Below are 14,282 nucleotides of genomic sequence, written 5' to 3' on the forward strand. Positions count from 1 at the left end.
GGTGGGTCCTCGGGTGTAAGGCTTGAGAAATGACTTACAAAAAGCCAGGCATAGTGATACACACTACTTGGAAGGTAAAGCAGGAGTTCTAGGTCAGCCCAGGCAAGGTTAGTAAGATCCTATCTCAAATGCAAAATAATAGAACAGCTGGGGGTGTTGTTCAAGTGGTAAAGCACTTGCCTATTGAACACAAAGCCCTGGACTTGATCTCCAGTACTGAAAAAAATTGTCTACCTGTTGTTGCTAAGACAACATACAGGTACTTCCTAACTCTGTGAGAACCTCAGACTGGGGGACATGGTCTCTAGCCTATGATGTGACCTGTGGGCCATGAGGAAGGGCAGGAGATGGGGGCAAGCATGGCTTTCTGCTTAGAGGCATCAGAGATAAAGCTGGGAGGAGTAGCAGAGCTCCAGCAGTCTAGAAAGAGCCCATGTGTAGGCCCACCACGAGGGCAGGGATGCTCCACTGAGCGCCACGACAGTCTGCTTCAGGTTGGCTTTCACAAGGTTGGAGATGAACATGCAGGAGACTGGAGGCGAGAGGAACATGGCGGGAAGGGAGTTCAGGGTGTTTGCTGGTTTGATCCTTAGGGAAAGCAAGCTGTCTTGGTCAGACAAGGTATCGGGCTGCAAAGAAGTCTTGACAAGCATGTCACCTGACCCCACACAGACCTGAAGCTGTCATTTAGAATGGTCCTGAGCAAGGTGTGAGCTGAGCCTTTAGACTCAGCCTCAGCTATGCACTGGAGGCTTGCTGTCCCGAGACAGGGTATGACTCTGGGTAGGGAGGCTCTCTTCAGTTGGGAGCAATTTCTGCAGAGAGCTGCTCTGCAGTATACCCATGCAGTTTGGAGCTAAAATTCTGACACTAAACTTGGACATGGGTGATAATGGCCCCCCTGATTCAGTCTTCTGTGTAAGTTCTAGGAGTACCTCTTCTGAAGAGATCTGAGAAGTGCATTCTCACGGCCACTAGTTTCCAATGCCTTTCAGGTCCTTAGTGTAGTAACTCACGAAGCTCAAGTGCATTTCCTGCTCATGAGTTCTGGGTGTCTTGAGACACCCTGGTATCTTTCAGTATGTTCCTTATTTTTACTTAACTTTCAGTGTATTGCAAGTACTTACAACACCAAAAACAGCAAAAAGACCTATGATCAAAATAGTAAGATGAGAGCTGGGCACCAATGGCTCACACCTATAATTATGTCTATTCAGGAGGCTGAGATCTGAGGGTTGGGTTGTGACGCCAGCCTGGAAAGGAAAGTCTGTGAGACTGTTTATCACCAATTAACTACCAAAAAGTTGGAAATAAGATGGGCACTAGTGGTTCACACCTGTAATCCTAACTACTCAGGAGATTTGAGATCTGAGGATTTCGATTCAAAGCCAGACGCCCAGGCAGATAGGTCGGTGAGACTCTCATCTCCAACAAACTACTCAAAGACAGAAGCAGAGCTGTGGATCAAGTGGTAAGTAGAGTTCTAGCCTTGAGCAAATGAAGCTCAGAAACCGCTCCCCGGCTCTGCATTCAAGCCTGAGGACTGGCACTAAAAATCAATCAATCAATCAATAAACACTAGTAGTGGAGTGGTGGCTCAAGTGGTAGAGATTTATCTTTAAGTGAAAAAGCTAAGGGACAGTGCCAGGCCCTGAGTTCAAGCCCTAGTACTGACACCCACCCTGCCCTCCAGAAATAGTAATCTCATCTTTTCTAGTACGACGAAAAGGAGGTAGAAATTATAGTTTCTCCCATGCCTTGGGGTTCTAGAGTTACACTGCACCTTAACACACTCTCGCTTGAGCCTTACATTAACCCATGAGCACAGGTAGGACGGGCACCTCTCTCTGTATTTTGTAAAAGAGCAGTTTACTTTCAGCAACAACATAAATTACACTTGAATGGAAAAGCAGATGTAAAATAGAGAATGGAAAAAGATCCACTATATGAACACTTGCATCTAATAATAAAAACAATAAACCAAACTGGGCACCAGTGACTAATGTCTGTAATTCTAGCTACTTGGAAAGCTAAGATCCAAAGGATCATAGTTTGAAGCTAGATCAGGCAAAAAAGTCTGTGGAAAAAAAAAGCTGGGCTGGCCAGGTGCTGGTGGCGCCTGCGTGGAACCATAGTACGCGGCAAGCTGAGAACTGAGGACCACAGTTCAAAGCCTGCCCCGTAGTCAGTCACAGAAAAAGCCAGAAATGGGGCTGTGACAAGTGGTAGAGTGCTGAACAAGTAGAATAGCTGAGTTCTTATCGGGGTTCGCGACCCCTCTCCCCACTTCTCCAGAGGAGATGCTCAAATCCCAAACTATGAAAGAACACTCGGCCTTACCCTCCCGCCCGCGGAAGGAACAAAGCGTGTTCTCATGGCCTGCGCTGAGCTGAGGAAAGGTTGCCGAGACCCCCCTCCCCCCTCACGTGTCCGAGGCCGACGCGGGAAAGTCAGTTCCAGGTTGTTGTGCCAGTCTGTCTCCTCCCAAAAGGAGGGCAGAAGAATTTATTACGGTGACGAAGGTGGGAAGGAGAGGGGCTTGGGGTGACTAGATGGAGGCTGGTGATTGGCTGAGCTGGGCTGTTCCGCCAAGAGTGGCACCCTGGGACTCCCCCACAGGCTGACGTCATGCCCCAATAGAACCGCCCCTGGGCTCCGGCGGCGCCATCTTGGAGGTATCCACATGGACCTGAGATCGAGACGGGAGGCGGGCTGAGCCAGAACTACTCCTTCCGGTTCCGGACCCGGAAGGCGTGGGAGTGGCTTCCGGCCATGCGGCCCCAGGGCGGGAGGAGGGGAGGGCCGGTCGGGGACCGCCCTCTGTGTATACAGCCAGCATCCCCACAACTCCTTCTCCTTTATTTTTTGAACAGCAGGAGGCGCCTTACTCGAGGGCGCACCTGTCTTAGGTTGCCTCCCCCGTGGGAGATCGTACCCGTCATCGGCAAAAAGAACGCCCTGGCACTTCAGGCTCACCTACCTGCCGGGCGGCCAGCCCGATGGGAGAACTCGGGGAGAGCGGCATTGGCATTCGAGAGAAAGCCCTGATGTTTCTGCCTCATGCCTCTGGGCCCCGGCCAGTAGTGGGTTCTAATGGGCGTTATGACTAACCTCGTGGGGTTCCCAACTGGTCAAAAACAATGCCACTGTTGACCCGAACAGCCCTAGCCCGTTGCCACAGAGACCTGTTTTGACTAACAGAAGGTAAGGCAAGCAGGGTGCAAATGTGAACATAAGGCACTTATAACGTGAACAATTGTAACACAGGGCGGATGCAAACATGAACAGTTGTAGCACATGAGCAATTATAACACAGGCACAATGCAATAGAGGCTCTCTTATCTGGCTCAGTCCATAAGAGATAGAGAAGTCCTGATCCGATCTGGTGCCACCCGAGATGACGCAGACAACATTCCCTCTCTCCAGTAGCGAGGTAGAAACAGGTCCAAACTTTGGCTCTGGCAACTTTCGTTGGTCCACAACAGCCAAGGCGCTGGTAGCTTAAAGCATTGGTTAGTAAACACTTTAACGTAAACATTTGGACCAAGGTGCCAATTTCTTTGCTTATTGTAAACATTTATCATAAAACATTAAGGTGTCAAAACCCTTTAAGCTCCTATTTCCCTGCAATGGGGTCCCTAAGATAAGCAGCAAGGGGAGGAGCAAAGGAAGCAACAACAGTGTGCAAAATTTTCCTTTAGTTCATGTGCGACGCTGCAGACGACGGTGCCACAGCAAAACACTGTGCCACGGGACGCCAGGCGATGCCCAGGAAGCAAGCCGAGCTGGCACTGGTCCACCACCAATGTACACAGGCAGGCTTTCCGTCTCCCCATGGAGAATCCACCAGGGTCTCTGTTTTTCCTAGAGAGAGTAAGGGGAGACATCCCTCAAGGGCAGGTGCCCTTGGGTGGTCGGTCAGATGAACAATATTTTAAGTCTCTAGCTGGTATCCAGATTGGATTCGGTTCCCCAATTGGGAAAACGCATGCGAAGCCCCTTCCCGCACTGATAAGTGGGTCCGGGCCTCGCCATGCTCCTGTGAGGGGGTCCTTCCAACGGACTTCCACCTTTACGTAAGGTGTTTGGCTTGACCAGTGTCTCTGGAAAGCCGACAGAGGTTGGTCCTTTGAGAAATTTAAAATATTCAATGTAAACATCGCTGTCCTCAGCTGGTCATGGGGGTTCCCCCCCTTTTTGTTTTAATAATTGATCCTTCAGGGTCTTGTTATGCCTCCTAATTATGGCCTGACCCCTTGGGTTGTATGGTATTCCAGTGGTATGTTTACTATTCCACATTTGGAAAAAGGCCTGTAAAGGCTTGCTGGTGAAACAAGGTCCATCCATTATCTGTCTTTACTTGTAGGGGGAGCCCCAGGATAGCAAAACAGTGTAAGAAGTGGCTCTCAGCGTGCCGGCTCCTTTCACCCGTATGGGCGGTGGCCCAGCAGGCATGAGATTGGGTGTCTATAGACATAAATATATATTTCAACCTTCCAAAAGGAGCGTAGTGGGTTACACATCAGTCTGCCAGATAACATTAGGCTGTAAGCCTCTGGGGTTGACTCCAGGAGATTGCAAAGGAGGGACTTGCAGAAAGGGCATACATGACTTGCAAGTCCTAATAATCTTTTTTAAATCTTTTATAGGAACTGAAGGAAATCTCTGATGTAACCCTCTCCAGTTTAAATGCATAGGCTCGTGGAATCCTTGGGCCATTTGAAGGTTTTGAAGCTGTTAAGACAGCCATAGCTGTAATAATCCCGTTAGTGGCCAGCTGGTCGGCCATACAATTACCTTGTGCCAGGTCCCCAGGCAATCCTTGGTGTCCGCGAAGGTGCTATAAGAATATAGGCTCAGCCCGCTCTTTTAACAGAGACCTGACTTGGATCATTAGAGGGGTGATTGGGTTCTCATCTAACTTAATATATGAGGACACTAGGTTTGGTAACAAATTAACCACATACAAACTGTCAGAAAACAAATTCATCAGCTGTTTGACATGGGTCAGTGCCAGGGCGACTGCGTACAGCTCCTTAAACTGCGCAGACCCGGTAACTGCTTCAAAATAATGGGTGTTTCCTTTCCCACAGGCAGGGGAGGAGGCAGGGCATACCACCACGGCAGACCCCGCACTTCCTCCATCTGTAAAAACATGTGCAGCCTTGACAAGAGGCCTGGTAGAAAAAAGCACAGGAGGGGTCCATTGTAGCCTGGAGAATGAGGTCACCCACCTCGAAGTTCCATAATGGCAATCTAACTTCCCCATAAAACCCTCCAGGGCACTAGACACCCGTTTATGGTTCCTTCTGACCCATTCAAAATCTGACAGCCAGTAAGGGAATGGTTAGCACATCAGGATCTCGCCCATAATGCCTTAGGGACCTGCCCTTAATTATTAAGTCAGCTAGCTGGTCCAGCTGGGAATAAACCCTGGGAGCTCCTCCCACCGATGTATGCACCCATTGAAGAGGCTCGCCAGACTGGGTAATAGCGGCTGAGGAAAGCTCAGACCCGGGGAGGATCCAAAGACAGAGTGGACACTCAGTCTTATAGTGAGCTAACTGTGCCACATTTAGGGCCCTTTGGATTTTCTGGAATATTGCTTGAAGTGATGGCGTTATTGTAATAACATCAGTGGGCGCTTTGCCCTTTAAGGAGTCATGGAGTGGAAGCAGCTCTTCTGTAGGCAGGTGAAGCCAAGGCCTTAGCCAATTAATCTCACCTAGCAGTTTTTGCATCTCTACCGGAGTATAAGATGACTTGAAGGATAACGGGGGTTTAAGGGGGCACACGGAGTCTAGTTTAAGTTCTGCCCCTAAGATCTTAAAGGGGTATACGTTCTGAATCTTGTCACTGGCTATATGCAGTCCTCCTCCTTGTAGGAGTGTTTGTAATTTCCTATAGGCCGAGTCAAACACTTGGACGTCGGCTGCCCCAATAATGATGTCATCCATATAAACATAATAGAATAATATCTGGCTGGCTCCAAAGAGGTTGGAGGACTTGTGACACATAATGCTGACAAAAGGCTGGACTATTAGCCATGCCCTGGGGCAGAACCACCCACTCATACCTTTGGTTTGGCCCCTGGTGGTTAACTGAGGGCACGGAAAAGGCAAACTTTTCACAGTCCTGGGGGTCAAGGGGAATGGAAAAGAAACAGTCCTTGATGTCAATTACAATCAAATGTCTATCTCGAGGAATGGAGGGGGATCCATGGCAGCCCCCTCAAGGGGTGCCCGCGGGAATTATCCGCTCACTAATTTTCCTTAGGTCCTGTACCATCCTCCATTTACCTGAGGCCTTTTGTATAACAAATACAGGGCTGTTCCAAGGGCTCATCGAAGGTCTAATATGCCCTAGGGACAGTTGTTCTGATACTATTTCCTTTAATCTCTCTAACTTGCTTGAGGGGAGCGGCCACTGTTCCATCTACACCGGGGGACCCGGGAGCCATCGAATGGCAAGGACGGTAGGAACAGTGGCCTTTAGAATTGGGGGTGAGGCCCTGTAGAAGAAACAGGAGCCTCCTGACTTGAGGTCTCAGGAGGAGGCACTCCCTGATGGCCATTAGGGCCACCTGACGGGCCCTGGCCTGAGGAGACCATGGCCTCGGCCTTCTCTAAGCTATCCCGTCCCAGCAGATTGTCTGGTAAGCCTGCCATGATCAGGGGACGCACTTCTCCCTTATTACCATCCGGATCATTCCAGGCAAGCCGGTTCCTAGTTACTTCACTCTCAACTTCGCCCCCTACTCCTGTCATCTGGGGCCCAGAGATCAAATCCAAACAAGGAGGAATTTCCTCCTTCCTTAATGTAGTCTGGTCAGCTCCGGTATTGATTAGGCATCGGAACCTTTTCCCGGCTATAGTAACCTCCATATTTGGCCTGGTTCGTGAGACTATCGGGACCACCCAGCGGGCCTCAGGTTGGTCATTAGGCAGGTCGCCGGGTTGGTCACAGGGCTGGTCACTAGACTGGTTGCCTCCTTTGGGTGATGGGGCTGGAGGGCGCCCCACTGCTAGTTTAAAGGCTTTCCCCCAGCATCAAACCTGGACTTGCACTCATTTTGCCAATGATAACCCTTCTTGCACCGGGGGCAACGTTTCTTAGGCAGCACCTTAGTTTGGCCTGAGTGTCCTCCTGATGAGGCACTAGGTCTTACAGAGCCTGAAGGACATTCTCTCTTGAAATGGCCACGGCCACCACACCCATAACACTGCCCTCTGCTTACCTCATTGGCCGCGGCAGGCGCGGGGTCCTCATCAAGCGAGGCAGTCAGCGCCTGTGTCCGGCGGGTCCGAGTACTGAGATCCCGACAGGCAAATATCCAGCTTTCTAGAGGCTCATCCTTCATTCCCGCACAAGCTAGTTTGTGGTCTGGGCTCATTCTGTCCCACACCAGGGACCTGACAAGTTGGTCCAGCTGGAACCCAGGAACCTTCTCCTGAAGACTTCCCTCCACCCTCTCGACAAAGGAGGCGAGGTCCTCTGCCGCCCCTTGAGTAACTTCTAGTGTTGGGGTCTTTGGGGGCTCTCTCTCTAAGGATCTCCATGCCCACATCCCCAGGGCCCACACCCGTCCCCGGCAGGGGGCAGGAAGAGGGACCTGTTGAAAGTTAGTAACATGTGGATTGGTGGGCCCATACATCATTTCGAAGGTGATGGGGATTGGGGGATTGGCTGCTCGGTAGTTCTCAGCCTGGGCATAGCACGCATTCCTAAAGGAGGCACACCATTTCAGGTATTCTTTCCTAACAAGCAGGAGCTGACCTACGCGCCTCCACGTCTGTGCGGTGCAAAGCCGGTGGTTCAGGCCACGGAGTAGGATGTGAGCCCAAGAAGAGTTCGGTCCCTTTTCATCGACCGCTTTTCTAAGATTTCGAAATTCCTTGACTTCCCCAGGCTCCCACCCAATCGTTACGCTTCTCACATGAAAGTCTACCGTGTCACCCATGCCTGGTAAGAAGTCCAGCAGCGGCGGAAGCGGCGATGACAGCAGTGGTTGCGGCGAAAGCGCGGCGGGCTTTCTCGGGTCCAGGGCGGGGTGTCTGGTGGAGGATGGGGGGAGCGACGGCAGGGGCTGCCGGCTACCGCCCTTCCTGGCCGCGTGTCTCGGGAGCGCGGCATCTAGTCCGGGATTCTGGAAGCTAGGCCCATCAGGACGGGGCAGGTCCGCGGGAGGGTCGCCTCCTTCTCCCCGAGGGCTCTCCTTTACAGCCCCCGCCCGACCCAATGGATTCTCTCCTGTGGAAAAGCAAGCGTTAACAGAGGTGATGATCGGGAAGATCACGAGAGGGAGATCGTCTCCCAACTCCTCTTCCTTGCCATCCAGCTCCCTCCCCAGCTGGCCCCAGGCTTCCCACAAAAGTGGGTCAGCTTTAACCAACCATGGGATGGCCTGGGTCAACTTTTCCCAAATCCGCTTGGTGGCAGAATCTGAAACAGTCTGTCCGGTATTTTTGAGCATGAACCGTAATATCTTAACAGCTGGTTCACTCCATTGGCTATGCGTTTGACCCATCTTGGTGGGGACCCTCTCCTCTGACAATCCACTTACTCAGCGCAATCTGTGGAGTCACTGAACCCCGAAATTCCCGGCCGTGCATTCCTCTGCCTGCCCCGCGTTCGGGCGCCAAGTTCTAACTTCAGTACTGGCAAAAACAAAAAGGAAAACAGTGAACCAAGAGTAATAATAGTGTCTTCTTGGAGTGACTGCAGTTTACTGCCACCACTAACCATGTGATTCCTACCACATGCTCATTCAATTTAGCTATTTGGCTTCTGATGATCCCAGATGGATCATGGAGTATGAAATAGATAACTATAAATGTAGTTTTTATAGCTGGCACAAATCAATACTGCCTTTGGACCAATGTATACAGTTATTGTTTTGGTGAATAACTTGTGGTAAAGACCAACAAAAAGGTTTCTTTTTGGAGCTAGCAGAACTAGTAGTAGTCATTCATTCACTTAGGACTCTATCAACTTTTTTTTTTTTTTTGGCCAGTCCTGGGGCTTGGACTCAGGGCCTGAGCTTCGTTTTGCTCAAGGCTAGCACTCTACCTCTTGAACCACAGCGCCACTTTCCAGCCTCTTCTGTTTATGTGGTGCTGAGGAATTAAAGCCAGGGCTTTGTGCATGCTAGGCAAGCACTCTACCGCTAAGCCGCATTTCCAGCCCCTCAGTTTTTTTTTTTTTTGGTCAGTCATGGGGCTTGAATTCTGAGCTTGAGCTGTCCCCGAGTTCTTCAGCTCAAGGCTAGTGCTCTACCACTTGAGCCACAATGCCACTTCTGGTTTTCTGGTGGTTTATTGGAGATAAGAGGCTCATGGCCTTTCTGCCCAGACTGGCTTTGAACCATGATCCTCAGAACTCAGGGTCTTGAGTAGCTAGGATTACAGGTGTAAGCTACCAGCACTATTAACTCTTCAGCCATCATAATCTCATCTGCAGAGATCCTATCCTCCTTTGCACTGGGTTAGTATATTGATATCATGCTAATTGGAAGTAGCACCATCTTAAGATATGTGTACTAAAGAGTGAGAAGTCAATTTTTCAGTGAGATGTTTTTATGAGGTAAGGTGAACTATCCCTCTCAAGGTGAAGCGTAAGTTGCAACATCTGGCCTCTCTTACTGCTAAGAAAGAAATACAGTGTCCATGGGATTTTAGATTTTGGAGACAACTCATAGCTCACTGGATTCTTCTAACTCATCTTCTAAATAGCCTAAAAGGCTATCAACTTTGAGTGGGGCCCAGATCAAGAGCCATATTATCCAGCTGGGAATGTGGCCTAGTGGTAGAGTGCTTGCTTAGCATGTGTGAAGAAGCCCTGGCTTTGATTCCTCAGCACCATATAAGCAGAAAAAAACAGAAGTGGCGCTGTGGCTCAAGTGGTAGAGTGCTAGCTTTGAGCCTAGAGAAGCCAGGGACAGAGCCCAGGCCCTGAGCTCAAGCCCCAGAACTGGCAAAAGGGGGAAAAAAAAAAAAAAAGGCATTATCAGGAGCCCTGCCTGCCTGGCTAGCTACTCTACCACTTGGCCCATGAGCCAGTAAAAGTGGCGATGTTTGGAGTACTAGTGGTAAGCAAGCTGCTGTGTGCACCACAGACAGCCCTTAGGAGTTTAAGTCAAGCTACTCTCTCTGTTGTGAATTTTATTTCAAGGAGCTTTGGCATCTGTTTGAATATTAGACTCATATAAGAAGCTGGACTTACATTTAAGGGAGTTTAGTTTTCATCTCAACATAATCTATCTAGTTGTCTGCCACGTGCAACCACCTTGTAACCATTTCCCATGGGTCAGTGAGATGCGCCGTTGACCCCTTTTCCCTGCATGGACCTGCTTCACTTCTGCCTCTCAAACCGGGTACAAGGTTCTTTTTGGTTAAATCTCACTAGACTTATACTATATGGAAGTCTGGGTAGTGCTCTGTTGACCATAATACAACACAACATATACACACACAGTTAAAAACATTCTTTCGTTATTTACTACTTAAGTATGTAAATGTTTTCTTGTGCTAGCTTAACTTTCTTTTTAAAAAAGTTTTGGTGACTAACATTTTTAACCTCCCTACAAATGATATTATTCAACCAGTGATACTAATTGAAAAGAATTATTAGTTCTATTTCATTATGAAAAGTTTCCAATAATTTTTTTTGTCCTGTTTGCCAGTCCTGGGGCTTGAACTCAGGGCCCGAACACGGTCCTTGGCTTCGTTTTCCTCTTATGTGATGTTGAGGAATCGAACCCAGGGCAAGCACTCTACCACTAGGCCATATTCCCAGCCCCTCCAATAAATTTTATGCTTGATAAGTATTTGAAAATGGGTGCCAGTGGGTTACACCTTTAATTCTAGCTACTTGAAAGCCAGCTTAGGTACATAAATCTAGCAGACTATCTTGAATTAAGCAGCAAAGTGGCAGGCTGTATGTAGTCATGGCTCCAGTGGTAGGATGCTAACTATGAACAAGAAAGCTGCAAGAGCAAAAGGTCGTGAGTTCAAGACCCAATACTGGCACAAAACACAAAATAATTGTTCCAGGTCTTGGGAAAATAGCTCATGGTTAAGCATTTGCATATTTTGCAACAAGCTCTGAGTTTAATTCTTAGTATTAGGGTGTGTGTGTGTGGAGGCGGGGGTCATGTATGCTAGTACCAGCTTCAGGCTCTTGCCTGGCTTCTTCATTCACTGCCAGGGCTCTACCACTTGAGCCAGAGCTCCATTTCCAGCTTTGTGTTGGTTAACTGGAGGTAAGACTCTGCAGGATTGGTCTGCCTGAGCTGGCTCCAAAACTCGATTTTCAAATCTCTCTTTCCAGAGTAGCTAGGATTATAGATGTGAGCCACCAGCAACTGTTTAAAAAGTGTTTTAATGTAAATATATCTCATTAGAGTAAAATTCTGTGCGGAAAGTAGATAAAGGAAAAAAAGCAACAAAGTAAAACTTACAATTTTTGAAAAAAAGTTTACAGAGTGTTAGTGGTACAATCCTGTAATACTAGCAGTTGGGAAGAAAAAACAAGAAACTGAATTAGAGGCTGTTAGTCTGATTTCCTCCCTCTCCATCTCAGGAGATACTCTACCATCTTAGGCCTTGCAGTAAAGCACAGCCCTTCTCTGAAATTAGCTGACACAGGGCCTTTTGAAGCAGGCAGCTGCTCTACCACTTGAGCCACAGGGCCACTTCTGGCCTTTTCTGTTTATGTGGTGCTGAGGAATCAAACCCAGGGCTTCACCCATGGTAGGCAAGCACTCTATCACTAAGCCACATTCCCAGCCCTTGTGAGACTCTTATCTCCAATTAACCACCAAAAAGCCAGAAGTGGCTCAAGTGGCAGAGCACTAGCCTTGAGCAAAAAAGCTGAGGGACAGTGTACAGGCCTTGAGTTTAAGAGCCAGGGCTCGTTCATATACACACAAAAAATTACAGAAGCCAGGAGCATGGGAGGCTCATGCCTGTAATCCTAGCTACTCAGGAGGCTGAGATCTGAGGGTGGCAGTTCAAAGCGAGCCCCGGCAGGAAAGTATGTGAGACTCTGATCTCCAGTTAACCATCAGAAAACCAGAAGTGGCACTGTGGCCCAAGTGGTAAAGTGCTAGCCTTAAGCTGAAGAGCTCAGAGACAGCGACTAGGCCCAGAGTTCAAGCCCCACCACTAACCAAAACAAACAAACAAAAAATTACAGAAAGAGTATTGTTGCAATCACTTAAACTCATGAAGAATCTAGAGAAACAACTTAAAAATGAAAGAGAATATGATTTGTCAACAATGTTTTTAGGATATAAAAACTAAAAGAGCTATACTGAGTTCCAGTCCCAACACTAGCATGTACAAGTGTGCGCAGACACAGACACAGATGCAGAACAAAAGCTTAAAAATGGGGCTGGGGATATGGCCTAGTGGCAAGAGTGCTTGCCTCGTATACATGAGGCCCTGGGTTCGATTCCCCAGCACCACATATACAGAAAATGGCCAGAAGTGGTGCTGTGGCTCAAGTGGCAGAGTGCTAGCCTTGAGCAAAAGGAAGCCAGGGACAGTGCTCAGGCCCTGAGTTCAAGGCCCAGGACTGGCCAAAAAAATAAATAAATAAAAGCTTAAAAATGTTAGAAAGTACTGTGAAGGGTAGAGAAAATGATGCAGGATTGGTTTAACAAAAATTCTAGGACTGGGAATGTAGCTTAGTGGTACCAGTGCTTGCCTACCATGCATGAAGCCCTGAGTTTAATTCCCCAGTAATAAACAGAAAAAGCTGGAAGTAGCGCTATGGCCCAAATGGTAGAGTGCTAGCCTTGAGCAAAATAAGTTCAGCAACAATGCCCAGGCCCTGAGTTCAAGCCCTAGGACTGGGGGGAAAGATCTAAAGAGTTAGAATTGATTCGGAGGTATAGAGATAGCAGAAACATACATGCCATATTTTAAAGTTGTAGCTCACTGATAGAATATGTGTACTTAGCATGTGCAAGGCTCTGGGCTTAATCCCCAGGACCAAAAAACAAAAACAAAAAACGCCAAAAGCAAAGCAAAAAGCCTGGCTGTGAAAGGAGATAAGAGTCTGAAAAACAACACAATGATAATCGCTGGGTGATAAACAGTGATAAAACTCTGGAGGTAACTACATTCTACTCCAGATTTTCTAGCTAACAGTCACTATATTCTACCCCTTGAGTCACCCCTCCAGTCCAGGTTTTCCTGACTCAAGCTGGCTTCAGTCCCCCAGGTCTCAGCCACCGGAGTAGCAATCACTGTGTTCCTCTGATCTCAATTTTAAACCCAGGTTCCTGAAATCACAACATTACTAGCCAATGTCCAGCCAAGGCAGGATAGATGTGGAGACAGAAATTATATTACGTTTTAGTATCAAAAGGATCAGATTCAGAGTTAAAACTAAGATATCAACTCAACAAGTAGTTAAGTGGCCCTCCCCCCACAAGTACTTCTGGATGTTAAATTACAAGATGGGAGCCCTACTACAATCTGCCTTCTCCTGGGAAATAATAAAAATCTGGGAACTTTTCAAGGATGGGTAAAGACAGAAAGAAAGGAGTATCTGGCAAACGGCAGACCAGTTCCCACTTATCTTACCCTAACTCACTAAGGCTAAGGACTTGCCAGGTCATGTGAACTTGCCCAGCTCAAAAGGTACAAAGGTTACTGATAGGAGCTGCCATTCTTGTGTCTTTCACTGCCAAGTCCTGCATGGGGAGCAGGAAATGCTTCTCTTTCTACCTACTTTAACTCTGCTATACTAAAATAAATACTAAAATAAATCCGTGCTAAAACTTTCTCCTCGTGAGACTCTCCTTTTGTGAGACACTTAAAATGTTTTTCATGAGTGGATCTCAAAGGCCTGTTGAAGCTCAGCCTGGGCGCTGTCTCTGAGCTTATTTTTGCTCAAGATGAACGCTTTGGCCATGTTTCATGGATTCCTACCAAGGCTGGCTTCGAACCACGAACCTCAGATCTCAGCCTCTTGAGCAGCTAGGACGAGAGGCATGACCCACCTGCGCCTGGATCTGTCCCCCTGTCTTTAAGTGGGTGCCATTATAGTCTGCTCTGCAGAGGGGTGGGATGGTAAGTCTCTACAATATGAGTATGCATAACCCCCGCCCCCCCCCCCATAAAGTTCTTTTGCTCCCTGTTTGTGGAGATTCTGCTTGGGGAGTGGTTCCATGCTCTCCTCACCTGCTCTGCGGTGTTTCATGGTTTCAGACTCACCTAGGGGCGATTGTTCCGTTACAATCCTCTCGGTTTTGTCAATCAGCCCCGTCAGTG

At 48.3% G+C, this 14,282-nt stretch overlaps 1 protein-coding gene across 1 annotated transcript; it reads right to left on the bottom strand.

The window, feature by feature from the left end:
* Positions 1–380: 380 nt before the first annotated feature.
* On the bottom strand, positions 381–14,282 carry LOC125356795. Its single transcript, XM_048353501.1, has 5 exons — positions 14,226–14,282; positions 8,564–8,657; positions 7,238–8,250; positions 6,584–6,767; positions 381–532 (listed from the first exon to the last, which is right to left on the bottom strand). The coding sequence occupies exons 2-5, from the start codon at positions 8,610–8,612 to the stop codon at positions 381–383; spliced, it is 1,398 nt and encodes a 465-aa protein (XP_048209458.1). The 5' UTR covers positions 8,613–8,657; positions 14,226–14,282.

Source organism: Perognathus longimembris, chromosome 8 (assembly GCF_023159225.1).
Source record: "Perognathus longimembris pacificus isolate PPM17 chromosome 8, ASM2315922v1, whole genome shotgun sequence".
Taxonomy (NCBI): domain Eukaryota; kingdom Metazoa; phylum Chordata; class Mammalia; order Rodentia; family Heteromyidae; genus Perognathus; species Perognathus longimembris.

What these genes read in the sequence shown, in the direction of transcription:
- LOC125356795 (XM_048353501.1), bottom strand. Translation starts at nt 8,612, where the DNA reads ATGCACGGCCGGGAATTTCGGGGTTCAGTGACTCCACAGATTGCGCTG. An exon ending in CGCCTGCCGCGGCCAATGAG is followed by an intron (nt 6,768 to 7,237) that starts GTAAGCAGAGGG and finishes TCTGGGCCCCAG; the next exon opens with ATGACAGGAGTAGGGGGCGA. An exon ending in CTCAGGCCAGGGCCCGTCAG is followed by an intron (nt 533 to 6,583) that starts GTGGCCCTAATG and finishes TCTCGCCTCCAG; the next exon opens with TCTCCTGCATGTTCATCTCC.